At 41.8% G+C, this 21936-nt stretch overlaps 1 protein-coding gene and 1 long non-coding RNA gene across 2 annotated transcripts; one reads left to right on the top strand and one right to left on the bottom strand.

Annotated features, from left to right (window-relative positions):
• The first annotated feature begins 866 nt into the window (after nt 1–866).
• On the top strand, nt 867–6407 carry LOC116376554 (uncharacterized). The gene is made up of 3 exons (XR_004212001.1): nt 867–1429; nt 1530–1568; nt 5026–6407. It is a non-coding gene; the product is annotated as an uncharacterized LOC116376554 (long non-coding RNA).
• Nucleotides 1121–15617, bottom strand: LOC109900449 (uncharacterized). Its single transcript, XM_031837821.1, has 7 exons — nt 14782–15617; nt 13875–14011; nt 11011–11184; nt 5805–5969; nt 5444–5555; nt 5073–5200; nt 1121–4409 (listed from the first exon to the last, which is right to left on the bottom strand). Exons 1-7 carry the CDS (start codon nt 15047–15049, stop codon nt 3468–3470), a joined length of 1926 nt encoding a protein of 641 aa, XP_031693681.1. The 5' UTR covers nt 15050–15617; the 3' UTR covers nt 1121–3467.
• Between the last annotated feature and the right edge of the window lie 6319 nt (nt 15618–21936).

Genomic DNA, 21936 nt, shown 5'->3' with positions numbered 1-21936 from the left:
ACTGTCCTCACCTCATATTTCAGCATGATAATGCACGGCCCCATGTCGCAAGGATCTGTAAACAATTCCTGGCAGCTGGAAATTTCAGTTTTTGCATGGCCTGCATATTCAGACATGTCACCCATTGAGCATGTTTGGGATGCTCTGGATCGACGTGTACGGCAGCGTGTTCCAGTTCGCTTGCCGTTAGCTATCTCTTTTAAAATAATAGCTGTGAAATATTGTTGCATTTAAACTTTAGATTACCTGTTAATGTGATGAACAAGATAAAACATGTTTGCAATGGGAAGTAGGCCTAATAGCAGATTTGTTCATTTCATTTTGGAAATTAAATGGTTGTGCTTCTGTATTGTTATGATTTCATGGCACCTACTGGAGTGAATGGGTTGCTTATTCTTTTAACATTAGGGACTGTACATTATTTATAAATGAGATTTACCTGGAGAAAATCGGACCTCAAATGAAAATGGATGGCCCTCCCTTCAGTAAAATATATTTTTACCCGACCCACCCTGAATGCCTGAAAAAAAAAAAAAAGTGACTCTCCCCTATACCCAAAATAATAATTAAAACATGACGTGGGTAGCAGAGAGCATGCCTACCGTTTACCAGGGATTAACACCGGTAACGGGATCCCAGAACTGTCCCAGCACCACTCTTCACATTTCCAGAAAAAAGACAAATGACAAAATGTTTGTTTATACAAGCCAGAATGTGAAATAAAATTATATTTACAGTTACTTTAGTTGTACATGCTTTTGGTCATTTTGGTAGCTGGAGGTGGAGATTAGGGTATACACAGGAAAGTGTTGTTTACCCGACTTTTTGCAATGCCGGTAGGTTCTATCGCTTGACGCATTGCACAATATGTAAACAATAGCCGAATGTCGTCAACCGGAGCACCCTTCCTCTCAATAAACTGGAAGTGTTTGCTGTTCGGCCTATAGATCGGTTAGGGTCACCCATATTGTGCAAGTGTTTGTCAGGTGTGAATTGCATCAGTATTGAAAATAAAAACATGAAATACATACCGATATAAAGACCAGCGTACTGAATGTCGAGTTGATAATACTGCAATGACCTGACTAGATCATAAAGGAACAATTGTCCAGACAGAGGATTGAGTTTACGAATTGACGGTTTATTAAACCAACTTTACACAGGCTACTGTTTGGCCGTAGCCCACGCCAAATAAATTAAAGATAACCCACAAGCCAATCGTGACCTTCTCTTGTGAAGCCCAGACGTAAGAGAGAGAACAAAGGCTAAACCTGGTCTTAACTTCCAATGCTCCATCCCCCTGCCCAACCCCCCTCCACGCCACTCCGCCAAACGCCAGGATGCCCGGCATCAGAACATTCCAGGCTTTACTGTGATGGGCAGATAGCAGGTTGATTGGCATGTCGGACTCCGCGAACACTGGGTACTGGTAAGTACAACACAACCACCTACTAGCCTAACACATAACACACAGCTGTCTGTGCGGGTCGCTCCAATACTAATACTTCCCTGTGGATATTTTGAATCAGATTACCTCCGACATATGGACAAACTCAGCGGACAAACAGGTAAAGTAAATTGAAATGAAGTCTGTACAACATTCCGCCTTGCAATGGGACTGTTCAGGAATGCTGAGCCTACATGTTAGAGACAAGTGCATAAGTATTTCACTCTTGGGTTATAAAAGAGGCAACCACACCGCTAACCTTATGCCTAACTCTAACCTTAAAGACCAAAAAGTACATTTTTGTTTTCATGAACTTCCAAGATATAGGCAATCTTTACTTTGTGGCTGTGGAATATAGTGGAAACCCTTTCCAAGCTCAGCGCAGTCAGTAATTGACCCAAAAACGAAAGACTGGCTAGAACCCATCTGTTATGGGTGTAAGATGGCACAGTGATGCCATCTGTTGGTAAATGTTCATTACTGCAACTCTTGTGTTTTACCGGGGTGCTTGAGATACTCGGATGGGTTGTGATGTACTGAACAAGACTGGTTACTCGCATCAATGCCTCTGTCTCGTCATTTAACATTCAAACACCATCTGTGGCAAGGACAGAAACCTAGAGGTTAGAAGGAACCCAAGGAGACTTAGGCCATTTTAATTCTAAATTATAAACAAGCAAATCAAAATCAACACATCAAAAGGACAACATGAATTCTCATTTATTAACAGATTTGATCACCTAACTATAGCACATAAAGGAACAGGTACCACCTGACTATATCAAATAATGTTTTGGGCGGGGGTGTTATAGCCTGAGTACCAGTCTCTTTAACTAACATTCCACTCCTGCCATTTTCAAAAATGAACATTCTATCATGAGCTGGAGGTTAACAGATGAGTGGATCCTGATTAGATAACCCTCACAGCTTTCCTCCAATCACAAATATTATCTAAATATTGGAACTGTCGCTTTTTACCCCCACATAACTCGCTGGTATCCGGTTGCTAAGCAATCGTTCTTTGTTTGTCCAGAAGTAACCAGTCTGATAAATTGTTAGCTCAAATCTAAACTCTCAAACTAAATACATACTGTAATTCCAGCCACAAAGCCTATTGCATAGCGAACAGCAACATTTTAGATTTTGACGTTATATTTCTATTTGAGGCTCCACATGTCGTGGGAAATATGAATGTTATTTCCAACAACCAATGAGCAACTCCGCTGTAAATCCAGCTGCATATTATTGAACGTTGAGATTGCAGAAAGGCCAATCTCCTGCCATTTTCAAATATGAAAACTCTACAATGATCTGGAGGTTAATAACAGAGGAGTTGATCCTGATTTGTTGAAACGTCAGAAAGGCCAGTCTCTTTGGCAATGACATGGAGTGGAAAGTTAGCTAAAAAGACTGGTACACAGACTAGGCGTGTTATAAAAACGAGGGACATTATATTTGTTATGAATAGAATTTAGGCAAAACTAAATTCAGAGGGTGAATATAGGGCGTGTTCGTACGTAAACTCAGAGCATTGGCAAATTGTCCGTCCCTCAATTCTGCTCGCACACTGGGACACGTTGATCCGTGCGTCTGACTTCACAACGGCAGTCAAGCACCCATGCTAACTGGCTGAAGTTGGCTAGCTTGCTAGCTACTTCCAGAAACAAATAAGAGAACACCTCACTCTGACCATTTTATTTGCAATAGCAGAGCTGATTAGGCTGTTTTCATGTTATCTGGAGCGTTGGTGACTGTAACTGTGCTGCTGGCAACAATTTAATGACGTTTTTTTAAGTGTTTACTGACACCAGTCATTAAATCGGAGTAGATAGCCAGAGTGAGTTTACTTACGAACTGATAGTGTTACACTTCAATTACAGTGTTATTTACTATGTCAACACACCAAACAAGTATGTATCGTGTGAGCGTACCCAGGACACTTCACATGATAACTGGAATATTTCAGCTAAAGAATAGGTCCCAGACATCCCCTATATAGCCTACATCTCAAGCCACACTGCTATGATTTCTCCCCATTGTGGACACTCCTATGTCTGATGAGGTTACTAAGGAAGGAAAACCTCTTGTAACACAGCTTACACATGAAGGGCCTCTCCTTGGTGTGAACAGTCTGGTGCTGCTTCACATAGTTCACCTTAGCAAAACGCTTCCCACACGTGGGACAGGCATACGGCTTGTCAGCGTCTGTCCTAACACTCGGCCTACCACATTGTGACTCAGTGACACCAGAGGAGGTAGAAGCAGGAGCCACCACCCCCAGGTGGTTGGTCTTTGAGCTCCTACCATGACCTCTAGCCATTGTTTGGGTGTTGTTGGGATTGTGTGCTGTGTTATAGGCTAGGTACCTCTTGTGATGAACACCCATTCTGACCCTGTCTGTATTGGTGGGGTAACCATGAGGTAACTGAGGAAGGCTAGACCCAGGTCCAGGCTTTCTATGAACCCAGTCACCAGGCATTAGACAAGACCCTGAAGGAGAAGACACACTTGCTGATAGACTACCACCAGGGGGGTCTCCCACCACTCTCTGTGAAGGCTGAAGCCCAGGGTGACCTGCTCTGTTCATCATGGATACTGTGGTGTTTGTATCATAGGAACAGGAGGGTCTATCTCTATCAGCCTCAGGCCCTGCTTCATTCCTGCACTGAGACTGTGAAGAGAAGGGTCTGGGCTGCAGACTGGAATCCTGACTGGAGCCTCTGTCTCTCTGATGACCACCAGGACTGAGGTTGTTCAGTCCACCTGTCCACTGGTTGTGTTCGGTGTGGTGGTGGAGTCTCGGTCCTTCGTGGTTCGGTCCTGGTCCTGACTTGGGAAGGAAGAGAAACGGCTCCTGATCCAGGGTTCTAATCCGTGGCCAGGGTTTGTGACCAGGTGCTTCAGAGGTCCAGTCTCTCCCCTCAGCAACACCGGATATCAGCAGGTCTTCATGGACTGCAGACTGTAAACACAAATTGTACAGAAGAACATAAAGGTTTATATAAGAAGCTTTTGCTGTACACAGAAAAACATGACATGAAATGATTAAATGTTAAGCACAGTCTAGCAATCTAACACTGTGATTCAAGTACCTAACAATATGGAGCCATTTGAGTTTATTATAAATAAATAATGTGTGTTGATTCAAGAATGAAGTATAATGTTTTGGTTCCACAGAACAAAAGGAGAAACTAAAGGCGTTCCCTTTCCTACTGTCATTTATCAATGGTCTTGTGAAGCCATTTAGTGTTGAGGCACTGGCATTGTCTGAGGTCTGGTTTAACATTAGGGGAGTGTGAGGAGGATGAAGGCCAGGAAGTGTCTGATGTCACAGGGTCCATGTTCCAGTTGATAGATCCTATAGAAGGCAGGCTGAAGGCAGCACCTGTTAGGTGGTTAACCTGAGGTACCATCAGTGTCTCTGAATCACAACTATAGGAACAGGACGGAGCATCGCTAGCAGAGTCTGTGTCTGTTCTCTCCCCCTGCATACAGACACACCTAAAATCGACACCTCACCCAGTCTGTTGTCAGTTTGGTTGTTGTTTTATGTTCAACTGTCTGTTTCTGGTTAACAGTGTTGTTCCCCAGCCCAGAGTTGAGGACGCTGTCCCTTCCCACTGACCTCCACTAGGTCTCCTCTGGTCCTGGCCTGCTCAGTGATGTCATTCCCCGGGCCCTTGGCTGCACCAGTCTGGGTCTGGGAATCCAAGATGGTCACCCAGTCTCCTCTGTTAGCTTCCAGCCAACCACCTGCAGGAAGAGGTTGCAAAATAGACTTTACAAACATGCCAGAGAGAACTCTACATATGTTTTTTTTGTCAATTACCTGGTCAAGTTCACACATTATAATGTGTGTTTTTGTATGTAAACATAAGCTGTATTGATAAAAACATTTGAATGAAGAAAATTAAGAAAAAAAACAATAGCCAGGTGCATCATTATTCCCATTGAATATCTATTACTGTATGTAAGCTACATTTATTTCTCCCTTACCTTGCTCCCCCATCTTTAGTCCACTCAGCAGGTTAATGCTCTCTGGTCCATCTTCTATGGTCTCCTCTTTGACCAGCAGCAGATCAGGCTTCCCATCCTCCATGTCTACTGACTGTAAGAGATACAGAGTGAGAGGATGTTGGATCAAGAAATCTGATAGGAGCATCCTGCTGTGGAGCATCTTCTGATTGGACAATGAAGGATTGCTATAAATACTATCCAAACATGTTAGTTGATTTGATTAGTTGACACTAATACTTGGATGATTCAAAGGCATGATACCACAGCTCTCCTCTGAGACTCTTTGTGGATACAGGCCCTGACTTAATACCATTCAGACAGTAGTTTACAGTGAGCTCACCTCAGTGAGACTGTGTGTGGTCCTGTACTGCTCAGCTGGCTCCTCTGTGGGTTCAGGAGGAGGTGTAGTCCGGTTGTCCTCCATGACCATGGTCCCCTCGGGGTTCCCCAGACCCTCCTCACACCCCTCCTCCTTCACCAGCAGCACCTCTGGACCCTCCTCCTCCTGGAATAGACAGGTGATACAGATTACACAGACATACACTCCCTCAGGTACGTACACACAGATAATAAACAGACTTTCAACATGGAGTGTTTACCCATCCCCACTACATTAGAGTCCTATACTGTAGTTACAGAATGACTTCATTGTTAAACCCATCATGGTGGACATAAATATAATGCTGTGGGTTAAAATAAGTCAGCTATGTTAAGTCAAAAGACATCAGACAAACCTTACAAAACTATTTTTATGTGTACAGTAGGTGTTTGTTAGTGTGTGGGAATGTGTAGGTATATTTACTAAGTGTTTATTGGCTATAAAGTGCTGTTAGTGTATGCAGCATAGGGTGTGTTCAGTCGTTTACTAAAGGGAGTTTTAATGAAAAGTCCCATTTTGTGTTTATTAAGCCTTTTACACGGCCTACAGCGCCTCCAGAAAGTAGTCATTTTCCACAATTTGTTGTATTACAGCCTGAATGCAAAATGTATCAAATGTAGATTTTTTTTTTTGTCACTGGCCTACATACAAATACCCCATAATGTCAAAGTGGAATGATGTTTTTAGAAGTTCTTACAAAATTAATAAAAAATGAAAAGCTGAAATGTCTTGAGTGAATAAGTATTTAACCACTTTGTTATGGCAAGCCTAAATAAGTTAATGAGTTCACATTTGCTTAATTAACAAGTCACATAAGTTGCATAGACTCTGTATGTAAACATGCTTTTTGAACTCTCAGTACCCCACAGGTTTTCCAATGACTCGCAAAGAAGGGCACCTATTGGTAGATAGGTTAAAAAAAAGAAACAGACATTGAATATCCTTTTGAACATGGTGAATTTATTAAATTACACTTTGGAATGTGTATAAATACACCCAGTCACTCCAAAGATACAGGCGTCCGTCCTTCCTAACTCAGTTGCCGGGGAGGAAGGAATCCTCTCGGGATTTCACCATGAGGCCAATGGTGCCTTTAAAAACAATTTGGAGTTTAATGGCTGTGATAGGAGAAAACTGAGGATGGATGAACAACATTGTAGTTACTCCACAATACTAACCTAATTGAGAGAGTGAAAAGAAGGAAGTCTGTAAAGAATAAAAAATATTCCAAAACATGCATGCTGTTTGCAACAAGGCAGTAAAGTAATACTGCAAAACATGTGTCAAAGCAATTTGCTTTTTGTCCTGAATACAAAGTGTTATGTTTGGGGCAAATCCAGTACAACACATTACCAAGTACCACTCTCTATATTTAAGCATAGTGGTGGCTGCATCATGTTTTGGGTATGCTTGCCATCACTAAGCACTGTGGAGTTTTTCAGGATAAAAAAAGAAACGTAACAGAGCTTAGCACAGGCAAGTGCCTAGTTTCCACCAGATACTGGGAGATTAATTCACCTTTCAACAGGACAACAACCTAAAGCATAATACCAAATCTACACTGGAGTTCCTTACCAAAAAGACAGTGAATGTTCCCGAGTGCCTGAGTTACCGTTTTGTAAATCTACTTGAAAATCTATGTCAAATCCTGAAAAAGCATGTCTAGCAAAGATCAACAACCAATTTGACAGAGCTTCAAAAATAAAATGGGAAAATGTTGCACAATCCAGTTGTTGAAAGCTCTTAGAAAATGACCCAGAAAGACTCAAAGCTGCAATCACTGCAATCACTTGCTTCCACAAAGTATTGACTCAAGGGTGTGAATACATATGTAAATTAGTTATGTCTGTATTTCATTTAATAATTTGCTAACATTTTGGAAAACATGTTTTCACTTTGTCATTATGGGGTATTGTGTGTAGATGGGTGAGAAGAAAATACTTTGAATGAAGGCACTGTATAGGGCAAAATTTTAATGTTTTTTACAGAAGAAATATGAAATGCATAAGCATGGTAGCAATTGAAAGGGAACAGTTTTGAGATTATGGAAACTGTTGTGTCCAAAGTAGAGGACACAACAGTTCACCTAACACAATACTGAATCGCAACATTCCACTGTTGATTTGATGTGCATTTTACATTTACTGAACTTTTCACCGCATTTGTTGATAACGAAATCAATAAATACTCTTGATTCATTCAGTAACATGACAACAATATTCCTGGAAAATGTGGGGTAGAAAAAGGCAGAAAAACGACAAGGGTTTGATTGAGAGGACTAACTGGTGTCTCCAAGTGGCAACACACCTCTCCAAAGTGTGCACAGTTCCTAAGTCATTTCAATGCATTTGTATGACTCAAAGAACAGTCTCCAAATACAAGGTGATTTTTTTGTTGCTCTCCTAGCTGTGCCGTTGAGGAACTGCAGCAAGCACACTTGTTGTCGCAATCCAAAACCGGACCATTTTAAAATGGCAATCGGGATGAGGTGGGCATCATTTGAAAGCTTGTTCTATTGCCAACATCATTCGCTAAATTATAAAATACGATATTACAGTGTTAGGCTTTCACAAGACAATTCAGAGAAACAGATGGTCATTTTGGTGAGCATAGAAAGGAGTCATGAGTGCATTCAGGCGCGTGTTCCATGGCTAATAGACTCATTATGTTCAGAACAGGTTCTGACACCATGTCATCTTGTAACTGTACATCAAATGTAGGGATCATAAACATTGACACTGTAAACAGTGTACAAGACATTAGGAAAGCCTTCCTACTGTTGAGTTGCAACCCCTTTTGCCCTCAGAACAGCCTCAATTCGTCTGTGCATGGACTCTGCAAGGTGTCAAATGTTCCACAGGGATGCTGGCTCATGTTGACTCCAATGCTCCCCACAGTTGTGTCAAGTTGGTTGGATCTCCTTTGGGTGGTGGACCATTCTTGATACACAAGGGAAACTGTTGAGCGTGAAAAACCCAGCAGCGTTGCAGTTCTTGACACACTCAAACGGGTGCGCCGGGCACCTACCATACACTGTGTATTTAAATATTTTGTCTTGCCTATTCACCTTCTGAATGACACACAAACATAATCCACGTCTCAAGGCTTTTCAAATCCTTCTTTAACCTCCTTCATCTACACTGATTGAAGTCGATTTAACAATAAGGAATCAAAGCCTTCACCTGGTCAGTCTGTCATTGACAGTGTTCCTAATGTTTTCACACTGTGTATATGGCATGAGTTATCATATGGAAATGTGAAGTGCACATTTTGACTTATGAGTGTTTGGTTTGCTTGTATGAAGGCAAAGCTGTATTTATTATAATCCTTAACATCTCATCTTTCAAAATACATAAGAGTCCTCTTAATTTTCAGCATTTCCTTCATTCAGACAACAAAAAGTTGCACAATTAGTGGGAGGGATGGGTGCAACTTGTCACGTGTTGTGCTCAAGTTCAGAACAGCTGTCAGTCAAAACCCATACAGAGCCTGAGCACTGACGTCATTTATTGCATGTTACTGTACAGACACTGTAGTTACAATTTAGGTGCTTATCAGTGCCCAAATCTGTCACTTTCAACCCGTATGTATACAGGTACATAAACAAGTTAAATACACCATATGAAAACCACACATACACATCTTAACAAAAAAAATCAACATGAATGTTCTCATTAAAAGTGTTGTGGGAAAAAATGGTAGTAGTTGAATGGAAACATCATATATCCTACACAGTACAAACACTACATGTAACAGACTTTTAAGGCTTATTTATATATGCCTTAGAAATCACACAATGTTTGGATGCAATATTCTACTAAGGAATATTCAACAGTAAAATCTGTTAGTCTTGTCATTCCAAATGCATCTGTGGATATGTTCTGTTGACAACAATAACAATTCAGCTTTGTCTTTAATGCAGGTTTTTGATCTAAATGTCAGAAGCTACAGTATCAAGTAGAAATGGTTACGGTCTTTGTCAGGGTTGATACAACTAGGCACCACACCTGATCAACTAAGCTAATTGATCAGTGATTGCCTAAATTCAACACACCTGGGCTTCCAGGTCAGTTAAATCAAAAAATGAAGTGCCTATAGCCCTCCAGGACCAGGGTTGCCTACCCCTGTTCTATGTTATAGAGTGGAATGTTTTTTCTGCTGGTGTACCCTGAGGTAGCTACGCAAACAGCCTTTCGTCCATGTGGATCTTCAGGTGCATCTTCAGCTGGTCCTGGCGGGAGAACCTCTTCTCACACTGGGGGCACCTAAAGGGTTTCTCCCCTGTGTGGACCCTCTGGTGCCTCTTCAGGTCACCAGCCTGGGCAAAGCGCATGTGACACTGGGTACATTTGAAGGGTTTCTCCCCTGTGTGGACCCTCTGGTGCCTCTTCAGGGTGCCAGCTTGGGCAAAGCGCATGTGACACTGGGTACAGATGAAAGGTTTCTCACCTGTGTGGACCCTCTGATGTATCTCCGACTTCTGGGTGCAGCTGAAGCCTTTGTTACAGAACTTGTAGAGGAACCGTTTATCTTTAATATTGCCTGATGTTGCTCCCCCTCCCGGAGCCTGGGCTCTAGCCCTGTCGTTTGACTTCAATATCTGATCGAAACGGACACGGTTGTTTGAATCCGAAGGCCCCGTCGATGTGGACACTGGGTCGTGACCGCTGAATGCGTGTAAAGGGGAGTGGGTCGCGACATTTGGATTTGTCTCTAAACTTTCCCTGTTTTCTAAAAAATCTCTGCCCTGTGAGTGTCCGTCTCCTATGTGACTATCTGCATTCCATGTGGGAGGAGCGTCGCCCTCCACTTTCACAGTCACTTTATCTACGACCAGACCCTTTACGCACCCTTCAGAGTATACACTACTAGTGTACTGGTTCCAGTCCTCTCTAGACAGATCAGTGTGTGTCTCTAAACCCAAGGGCATGTTGCCAGGGTCCATCCCTGTAGCGTAAGAACAAGACGGATCATTGCCAGTCTCTAACACGTCACCTAAGTGGTTACCGTAAAGTAAATACTCTGAGCCGGGAGCAGGACAGCCCAGTAGCCCCAGTCTCTCTGGGTCTGATCTGTGGTCAGATCCTGTGTGCAAAAGCCTTTGTGTTACAGTTAAAGTCTCTGTGTCGGTCTCTGACTTGAGGACGGCGTTCAGCGTTCCACTGACCTCCGTGATGCTGCGTCGCGTCCTGGGCTGCGCTGGGGCGGTGGTAGAGTCCTCTGTGGCTACAGGGGATGCTACTCCAGCCGCTGCTCCAGTCATGTCTCTGCTGTGTTGTAGCTCCTTTCCTTCGGACCTCTCCTGCTTGACCCCAGGACCTACAGCCTCTGCATCTGCAGACTTGACACAAGAAGGCTGCGTTTAGACAGCAGCCCAATTCTGATATTTTTTTCCCCTTTTGACCAATGAGATCAGCTAGGAAAAAGATCTGATGTGATTGGCCAAAAGACAACAATGACAATGTCGTAGGGATGTCTCACAAGCTCCCTTATGGGTCGTTCCATTTGATTTCAATTACTTTTTGACCGCACTACCTTTTGATTTGAATGAAACTTTCCATGGTAGAAGTGGTCAGAAAGTGACTTTTTGGACCTGAGTGCCAAAACATTCAGGAGATAGAGGTGCCCAAAGTTGACCCATTTTGCTTTCCCCACCATACCATGAGACATCCATGTCTTAATCACTGGAAAAGATAAACGGTTGAGTTTGATATTATTTAAAAGCTATACAAACAGGGTTGTCTATTTTTTTGATATCTTGAAAAATGTCTACTTTTCTTGCATACGTTGTAGCTTAGACTATTTTACATCATCTAAGATGTTTGTGTTGTGCCTGTCATCAGTTGAGGCACAGCATGCTCTTGAAAACAGGGTGGAGGGTGTCATGTTTTCTGACTGATAAATGTACTAAAATGGAAATACAATTTCAACTTTCAATTGGTACCAAAAAGATGGTTGACGGTCCATAACAATTGGACCGTCAACCATAACAAGAGAATTTTGACTTGAATGGGAATATAAGATGTTATATATTATACTGTGAATCATCCATAGGAAACCTATTGAAATCATAGAAATATAGATGACAGAATAGATATTCTTACTTAAGTTGACATTCAACTGTGAAACGACCAGCGGCTATCTTTGTGGTAGTAATTGGAGGTTTAAATGCCCACACCAGTAGAAAAACTTTTTAGAGCTGAAAGATGATGGCCACAGCTTACCCATGATTTTGCACAACGATTTAAGTCAATAAGTCATCGTTTTAGTCAAAGTATGATATATTTGGGCATGTAGTGACATCTGAGCTGCCCACTTTGTGCAAATCCGTGTGAATGCGGTGTGTTTTCCTATGATATGACATACAAATGCTTTTCAAACTACATTTCATTTCAGGGCTGGTTTTATTTGAATGTTACCACCCACCATTGTTCCTTAATCAGAAACAGCTGCAAGATTATTCAAATTAATTATTTGCCACTGAGATGAGACAAACAGCCTTGTGTCTGTATTAAATATACATTTATCTGAACATTTTATAAATGGTATAATTGCGTGATATGATGGCATTATGCCAACCCGTCACCGCAAAATGAATGGTTTTGACCATTAACATGATGGACCTAAAATGAACACCCGCATAGGCGGGTGGTCTGGACTCAACAGTGCGAGCATTTCACTTGCGTTTGTGAATAAAAACGGTAAAGTATGATCACATTTATAGTAAAATAAATGCTGCAGTAGCTGTTTTCAAATGACTTCCGCTGTTTTGTTTCATAGCTGGTACATTAAAATCGCACAAAGTCAAAGAACTACAAATGCTATATAGCCTATTCCACCTCGTCCTTCCTGGATGGAAGCTGTGCCCACGTTTAGAGCTGAGTGAAATTGACATTTTTAGAAAAGCTGTAGACAAAAGTCGACTGAAGTGAGATTTTGTCCTTGTGTTTCTTGGCTATTGAAATTATTTTGTTCACAAGCTAGTTTGTCAATGAACAAAGTCATTATAGCCTATACTTTCACTTCCCATGAGAACCATGAGCACGAGCTGACTTGGCTTTGCTATAGCAGCAGCCGAAGCATACCAGCAGCCTACCTAGCTACCAAAGGTTGCAACGTGTCCATAACAATGTAGAAAAACGCATAACAGCTATCGTTCAATAGTTATTCATATTACCGGAGTTTCATCTTATTATTTCTAACTATTTCTATAGCGGATTTGCGGCCACAATTTATGGAAGATGACAAAACTTTGGAGATGACAAAGTCAAAGATAGGCCAGTGGTTTCCATCTGTGGCAATGTTTTCCCTAATTCAGCTCCAGAACCAGACACAGAGCCAGCTGGCTAATATTTTGAATATGGTGTAGTAAGAAAATAAAAAAACAGCATCAACAAATAACATTAGCTAGCTAGATAAGTTTAGCATGCTAGGTAGCTACACTGACAGTGCCCTATTTGTCAGTGCCCCAGCCTGTAATTTTAATGAAGTAGCCGGAACTTAAATGTGCATTTCCTCTTTAGGACAGGAAATTACGTCAAAATAGTGGTAGCAACCTCTAATTAAAATGTCAATGGTGTACCAGCTAAATTGCAGTGGTCTGAATGGATAGGTCAATTTTTATGAATTAGATTTCTAGAATTCAAATGACACCCGCCATGTTTTCAAGAGTATGCTGTGTCTCAACTGATGGCGGGCACAACACAAACACCGGCAATTATGTAAATTAGGGTCTAAGTTGAATGTAAGCTTTAAAATTATATTATACTCAACTGTCATTTTTTCCCCAGTAGTAAAGACATGGATGTCCCATGGTATGGTGGGGTATGCAAAATGGGTCAACTATCTCCTGAATGTGTATGGAAAGTGCTGTTCAAATCAAAAAGGGGTGCAGTCAGAAAGTGATTGAAATCAAATGGAACGATGTAAGCAAGTGAATAGCTAAGGGGAGTGTTTCTAAAGAAGAAAAAAAATCAGGACACGTTTGATTTACAAAGTAACTAATTGTTAATGCAACACTATTCCACTAACCTCTATCACAATAATGTGCTGGGTTGAGGTTGAGGTTCCACTCCCCTCATCAACAGTGATTGGTTGGTCATCTCTCCATGTATTGTGTCCCGCTGGCTTCACCAAGCCCCTGTGGCCTCCAGTGAGATGTTCTTCACCTGAGACAGTGATTGAGGGAAAAGAGGTGGTTAGGTTAGCTACTGTCAATGCTATATTGTACACTGTGGACACGGTCTAGAATTGGCAAGGATGTAAGGTAACACTTCTCATAACTTCTTGACATACTATTTATAGGTCAATTGATTATGTTCAATGCATCAAATTGAAAATGCAGAAAATCTGGTTAGAATATTATATTGTGTCTTTGGTGTCTCAAGGCAATCAGACTGCTAAACAGGAATCACTAACTCAGAGAGGATGCTGCCTACATTGAGACCCAATCACTGGCAACTTTAATAAATGGATCACTAGTCACTTTATACAATGCCACTCTAAATAATGCCACTTGAATAATGTTTACATATCTTACATTACTCATATCACATGTATATACTGTATTTTATACCATCTATTGCACCTTGCCTTTGCTGCTCATCCATATACTTACATGTACATATTCTCAGTTTAGCCCTTTATATGTGTGTATTAGGTAGTTGTTGGAGAATTGTTAGATTACTTGTTAGATATTACTGCACTGTCGGAACTAGAAGCACAAGCATTTCGCTACACTCGCATTAACATCTGCTAACCATGTGTGTGACAAAACAAAACAAAAATGATTTGTGCAAAATATCGAAGTTGCATATTATCCAACAACTGACCAAGACCCAATTCTGGTTAACCATAATGTGGTTAACGCATCTAAAGTCACGCGCGCAGAGGAGGATGGGGACACGGTCCCGCAGCCTCAGCGTTCTGCTAAATGTACCTTTTGCCATTCCTCTGTATCGGTCGAGGATCTTGACACTACTGGGACGACTGGCGAGGACGCGCTCTGCGCGCTCCCGTGCCATCTTCAGTTCCAGTAGCTGTAGTTTCCTCCGCATTGTCCTGTTTTCTTTCTGGCTTTGAGACATTTCCAAACGGATCACTGCATAGTCGTCGTCTACGAGTTTACAGATCTCCGCCACGGCTGCATTCGCTAGCACCTCCATGATGGAGGCTATTTGAGTGTGATAAACCATACAGTTAGCCATTGTTAGCTCCTTGCTAGCGTTAATTAGATAATATTTGTTAAGTCCTGTCTCCAACGTGAATTAAACACCACCTGGGGGTAAGTATGTTATGCCGTGCAGTTAAATTAGTAATATTTTGAGTTACATGGTGTTGATGAATGTCTAAATAACAAAAATAAAAACGCTGAAGTGGAACTTGTACTCCGTCACTGTTCACTTCCGTTTACATTGAAGAGAAAGGATCTTATTGGCGTGGGTCATAGCTCAAAGGGTGTGGTTAAATGAAACGGGTACGATGGCAGCGCGCTGTTCTTTGAAATGCGGTACTGTTTTATTAAATTAGCTACACGTTCAGGGCTTTATTTACGGCTGGCGCAAACACAGCGTTTTGAGCAAAACCGTCTCCAAAAGATTGGCTGCTTCGTGGGCAAAGGTGTGAACCTATCAAAGTAAGTACATCCATTTTTACATACCGTTAGTCAAATATCACATCACTAAGTGTAACCGATGTGAAATGGCTAGCTAGTTAGCGGTGGTGCGCGCTAATAGCGTTTCAATCGGTGACGTCACTTGCTCTGAGACCGTGAAGTAGTCGTTCCCCTTGCTCTGCAAGGGCCCCTGCTTTTGTGGAGCGATGGGTAACGATGCTTCGAGGGTGGCTGGTTCGAGCCCAGGTTATACTGTTACATAAGGAATTAACATGGTCCACACACACCAACAGTGGTGTTGACAATACAACGCCTCTTCCCCCTCAGGAACCTGAATAGATTTGGCAGATTCTCAAAGTTCTACAGCTGCACCAGTGAAAGCATCTTAACTGCCAGCAACTAATTGGTATCCGACTGCAAGGCAATGACACATGTTTTATCTGGTTCAAGAGGTCAAGAGGAAGAAAATTCAAACATTCTTAAAAAAGGAAAGGGTTTCAATTGCTATGCTACAGGAGACTCATTTATCTTCAACAGAACATGCTAAATTGAAGAGGGACTGGGTGGGCCAGGTGTACTTTTCTTCTTTTAGTTCAAACAAAAGATGCACTGCCATCCTCAAATGTCCCATTTTATATTTGAGCACCAAGATACAGATCCTGAAGGATGATTTATTTTGATTACAGGTAATATACTTGGTCAACATATTACTATACTAAATGTATATGCCCCAAATACAGACTCCTCCAAATTTATGTCTGACATGATTTTATTATTTAACCAACAATGCCAGGGACTATGGCTTATTTCAGGAGATTTTAATTGTACTTTGGATAAATTGGATAAATCATCAACTGTTCCAATCTCTAAACATTTGTGATTTATGTGGTTTAGTAGACGTATGGAGAGAGCTAAATCCTAATGTCAGAGATTATACTTTCTACTCTAGACCCCATCATTCATATTCTAGATTGGACTATTTTTCATGCCTTCTTACATGCATGTTGTCCAGTCATGTGCTATTGATTCTATAGTAACTTCCGACCATGCCCCAGTGTATATAGATATTGGCAAAACAATTCCCAAAATGAGATATTGGAGACTTAATACGTCTCTGTTTAACAATGAAGGATTCTGCTCTGTGATAAATTATCACATCACTGGCTCGACAACCAACTCTCTCCTGTCTCAGCTGCAACTATCTGGGATGCTGTTAAAGCAACCAAAATGGGTCATATAATTTCCCAAGCCTCTCTGATCAAGAAGCTTAGAATTGAAAATAGGGGGAAAAAAATGGAGGCTGAAGTAAAGCATTTATAACTTCTTCATTAACAACCAACCCAGGCAAACTAGAATTCACTAGCTTGTGCTGAGGCCAAACTATGTAGAGCATACAAAACATGTCAAATAAATAAAATTAAAATTTACCAAGCAAAAATATGAGTTTGGTAACCGTCCGAGCCATCTACTTGCACACCAACTTAAAAATTAACAAAATGAAAGCTCTATTAATTCTAAGAATGGCAAATGGCTCTATTTCTTATCAAGAATATGTTTCTCTTTATACTTCACAATGTACAAGATCGAATAACAAATCAAATCAAATTTATTTATATAGCCCTTCGTACATCAGCTGATATCTCAAAGTGCTGTACAGAAACCCAGCCTAAAACCCCAAACAGCAAGCAATGCAGGTGTAGAAGCACGGTGGCTAGGAAAAACTCCCTAGAAAGGCCAATACCTAGGAAGAAACCTAGAGAGGAACCAGGCTATGTGGGGTGGCCAGTCCTCTTCTGGCTGTGCCGGGTGGAGATTATAACAGAACATGGCCAAGATGTTCAAATGTTCATAAATGACCAGCATGGTCGAATAATAATAAGGCAGAACAGTTGAAACTGGAGCAGCAGCACAGTCAGGTGGAAGTTGAAACTGGAGCAGCAGCATGGCCAGGTGGACTGGGGACAGCAAGGAGTCATCATGTCAGGTAGTCCTGGGGCATGGTCCTAGGGCTCAGGTCAGTTGAAACTGGAACAGCAGCATGGCCAGGTGGACTGGGGACAGCAAGGAGTCATCATGTCAGATGGTCCTAGGGCTCAGGTCCTCCGAGAGAGAGAGAGAAAGAAAGAGAGAAGGAGAGAATTAGAGAACGCACACTTAGATTCACACAGGACACCGAATAGGACAGGAGAAGTACTCCAGATATAACAAACTGACCCCAGCCCCCCGACACAAACTACTGCAGCATAAATACTGGAGGCTGAGACAGGAGGGGTCAGGAGACACTGTGGCCCCATCCGAGGACACCCCCGGACAGGGCCAAACAGGAAGGATATAACCCCACCCACTTTTCCAAAGCACAGCCCCCACACCACTAGAGGGATATCTTCAACCACCAACTTACCATCCTGAGACAAGGCTGAGTATAGCCCACAATGATCTCCGCCACGGCACAACCCAAGGGGGGGGCACCAACCCAGACAGGATGACCACAACAGTGAATCAACCCACTCAGGTGACGCACCCCCTCCAGGGACGGCATGAGAGAGCCCCAGCAAGCCAGTGACTCAGCCCCTGTAATAGGGTTAGAGGCAGAGAATCCCAGTGGAAAGAGGGGAACCGGCCAGGCAGAGACAGCAAGGGCGGTTCGTTGCTCCAGAGCCTTTCCGTTCACCTTCCCACTCCTGGGCCAGACTACACTCAATCATATGACCCACTGAAGAGATGAGTCTTCAGTAAAGACTTAAAGGTTGAGACCGAGTTTGCGTCTCTGACATGGGTAGGCAGACCGTTCCATAAAAATGGAGCTCTATAGGAGAAAGCCCTGCCTCCAGCTGTTTGCTTAGAAATTCTAGGGACAATTAGGAGGCCTGCGTCTTGTGACCGTAGCGTACGTGTAGGTATGTACGGCAGGACCAAATCAGAGATAGGTAGGAGCAAGCCCATGTAATGCTTTGTAGGTTAGCAGTAAAACCTTGAAATCAGCCCTTGCTTTGACAGGAAGCCAGTGTAGAGAGGCTAGCACTGGAGTAATATGATCAAATTTTTTGGTTCTAGTCAGGATTCTAGCAGCCGTATTTAGCACTAACTGAAGTTTATTTAGTGCTTTATCCGGGTAGCCGGAAAATAGAGCATTGCAGTAGTCTAACCTAGAAGTGACAAAAGCATGGATGAATTTTTCTGCATCATTTTTGGACAGAAAGTTTGATCTTTGCAATGTTACGTAGATGGAAAAAAGCTGTCCTCGAAATGGTCTTGATATGTTCTTCAAAAGAGAGATCAGGGTCCAGAGTAACGCCGAGGTCCTTCACAGTTTTATTTGAGACGACTGTACAACCATTAAGATTAATTGTCAGATTCAACAGAAGATCTCTGTTTCTTGGGACCTAGAACAAGCATCTCTGTTTTGTCCGAGTTTAATAGTAGAACGTTTGCAGCCATCCACTTCCTTATGTCTGAAACACATGCTTCTAGCGAGGGCAATTTTGGGGCTTCACCATGTTTCATTGAAATGTACAGCTGTGTGTCATCTGCATAGCAGTGAAAGTTTACATTATGTTTTCGAATAACATCCCCAAGAGGTAAAATATATAGTGAAAACAATAGTGGTCCTAAAACGGAACCTTGAGGAACACCGAAATTTACAGTTGATTTGTCAGAGGACAAACCATTCACAGAGACAAACTGATATCTTTCCGACAGATAAGATCTAAACCAGGCCAGAACATGTCCGTGTAGACCAATTTGGGTTTCCAATCTCTCCAAAAGAATGTGGTGATCGATGGTATCAAAAGCAGCACTAAGGTCTAGGAGCACGAGGACAGATGCAGAGCCTCGGTCCGATGCCATTAAAATGTCATTTACCACCTGCACAAGTGCCGTCTCAGTGCTATGATGGGGTCTAAAACCAGACTGAAGCATTTCGTATACATTGTTTGTCTTCAGGAAGGCAGTGAGTTGCTGCGCAACAGCCTTCTCTAAAATTTTTGAGAGGAATGGAAGATTCGATATAGGCCGATAGTTTTTTATATTTTCTGGGTCAAGGTTTGGCTTTTTCAAGAGAGGCTTTATTACTGCCACTTTTAGTGAGTTTGGTACACATCCAGTGGATAGAGAGCCATTTATTATGTTCAACATAGGAGGGCCAAGCACAGGAAGCAGTTCTTTCAGTAGTTTAGTTGGAATAGGGTCCAGTATGCAGCTTGAAGGTTTAGAGGCCATGATTATTTTCATCATTGTGTCAAGAGATATAGTACTAAAACACTTGAGTGTCTCTCTTGATCCTAGGTCCTGGCAGAGTTGTGCAGACTCAGGACAACTGAGGTTTGGAGGAATACGCAGGTTTAAAGAGGAGTCCGTAATTTGCTTTCTAATAATCATAATCTTTTCCTCAAAGAAGTTCATGAATTTATCACTGCTAAAGTGAAAGTCATCCTCTCTTGGGGAATGCTGCTTTTTAGTTAGCTTTGCGACAGTATCAAAAAGGAATTTCGGATTGTTCTTATTTTCCTCAATTAAGTTAGAAAAATAGGATGATCGAGCAGCAGTAAGGGCTCTACGGTACTGCACGGTACCGTCCTTCCAAGCTAGTCGGAAGACTTCCAGTTTGGTGTGGCGCCATTTCCGTTCCAATTTTCTGGAAGCTTGCTTCAGAGCTGACTGAATAAGATAACCTTGCCCACTAGATCAGAAATAGACTAAATGCTCCCTTTACTCCTGAAGAGGTTAGGGAAACTATTAAGGCAATGCCTTAAAACAATTGTAAAAATTACTTGCACAAAGTAGATGTCCTAACCGACTTGCCAAAACCAGTTTGTTATCAAGAAATTTGGGGAGTGGTTGAAGAACAAGTTTTAATGACTCCAACCTAAGTGTATGTAAACCTCCGACTTCAACAGTATCAGTTTGCTAGGAGTTGATGTTAAAATAGTCACCAAGGTTTGTCAAAGCCAGATTTGGAACGGACAATGTGAGACATGCTCTGAATATCATAAACCACCTTGGCAGAATTAAAGACTCTCTCAATGCCGAAAAGGCCTTTGATCGAGTTGAGTGAATTATTGTATTTTTATTTTTTAACCTTTATTTAACTAGGCAAGTCAGTTAAGAACAAATTCTTATTTTCAATGACAGCCTAGGAACAGTGGGTTAACTGCCTGTTCAGGGGCAGAACGACAGATTTGTACCTTGTCAGCTCGGTGGTTTGAACTTGCAACCTTCCGGTTACTCGTCCAACGCTCTAACCACTAGGCTACCCTGCCGCCCCATGCTGTATTAGAAAAAGTTTCTGGGTGACCATTTTATTAATTTAGTAAAATGACTTTGTTCTGACCCATCAGCGGCAGTTAACACAAGTGGTAAATTAGAGATGTCCTATCGATAGGGGCTGTCCTTTTTCTCCTGCTCTGTTCTCGTTAGTCATAGAACCACTGGCGGAGGCAATAAGGTCTAGCAATAACATCAGGGGCATCTTTATGGGTGATTGAAGAGCATATAATTTCATTATTTGCTGATGTGCTTTTATACATGTCTAAACCAGAGACCTCGGTCACTGCAGTAATGGACATCATACCTGAATATGGTAACCTGTCAGGGAACAAAATTAATGTGGATAAATCCATGGCATTACCTTTGTATATCCCCTCTACAATCAACTTAGAAACAATATATCCATTCCAATTGACTGAAACAGGCTTAATATACTTGGACATATGTGACTCCAAATGATATACCTTTGCTCACAAAGATAAAACAGGATTGGATTAACTGGTCTACCCTACCAAACTCTTTTTGGCAGGATTAATGTCCTTCCTCGGCTAAATTTTTATTCCAAAATATCCCCTGCCATCTATGTCCTTTTTTCAGGAGAATCTGGATACAGGGCAATCGGTGACCAGAGTGATGTTTGGAATCTGCAGGTACCTCCTTGCATCCTTCCAAGTTAAGAGTGTATTGTAAAATTGTCAGATAAGGAGTATTGGACTTCTGGACTGGAAGTTGAAGAGTTGCTGACCTCATGCCTTTTTATTTACTCAGGACACCAATAAAAACTGAGTTTGACTTACACAACAAATATTTTTTTAAGTACCTACAACTGAGACACTTCAGAGGGTCAGAAGAAAGTTGAACTACGTTTTCAAATGACTGAAGTTGAAAAACTATTTACAAATCTTACTGTTTGAGAGGTTTAATCTCTGACATTCTCTTATCGAACAGAAGTGCCTCATTGAGACATGTTTGGGAGAGACATTGGACATGCATTTGGTGAGGAAGAATGGGCTTCTATCTGCAAAAGGGTTTACCCCAAATGCACCTCCATATGCATACGAGATACATTTCTGCCTTTTTGTATCAGATTTAGCTTTTTATTCATGTTATTGTACTTAGTCTGTGTGGTGCACTCTTGTCTGTGTAACCCCTGTTAAAAGAAAATAACATTCTAATAAAAAGATGATTACAAAACAATAACCAAGTCAGTCAGCG

The sequence above is a fragment of the Oncorhynchus kisutch genome, linkage group LG12 (assembly GCF_002021735.2).
Source record: "Oncorhynchus kisutch isolate 150728-3 linkage group LG12, Okis_V2, whole genome shotgun sequence".
NCBI lineage: Eukaryota > Metazoa > Chordata > Actinopteri > Salmoniformes > Salmonidae > Oncorhynchus > Oncorhynchus kisutch.
This window is presented reverse-complemented; position numbering and strand designations above follow the sequence as displayed.

Bases quoted from the DNA above. Each gene is read 5' to 3' on its own strand.
- LOC109900449 (XM_031837821.1), bottom strand. From the start codon at position 15,049: ATGGCTAACTGTATGGTTTATCACACTCAAATAGCCTCCATCATGGAG. The intron at 11,185-13,874 runs GTTAGTGGAATA...TCTTGTGTCAAG, and splicing joins AGCACATTATTGTGATAGAG to TCTGCAGATGCAGAGGCTGT. The intron at 4,410-5,072 runs GTCAGTGGGAAG...TTGTGTTTACAG, and splicing joins CCAGAGGAGACCTAGTGGAG to TCTGCAGTCCATGAAGACCT.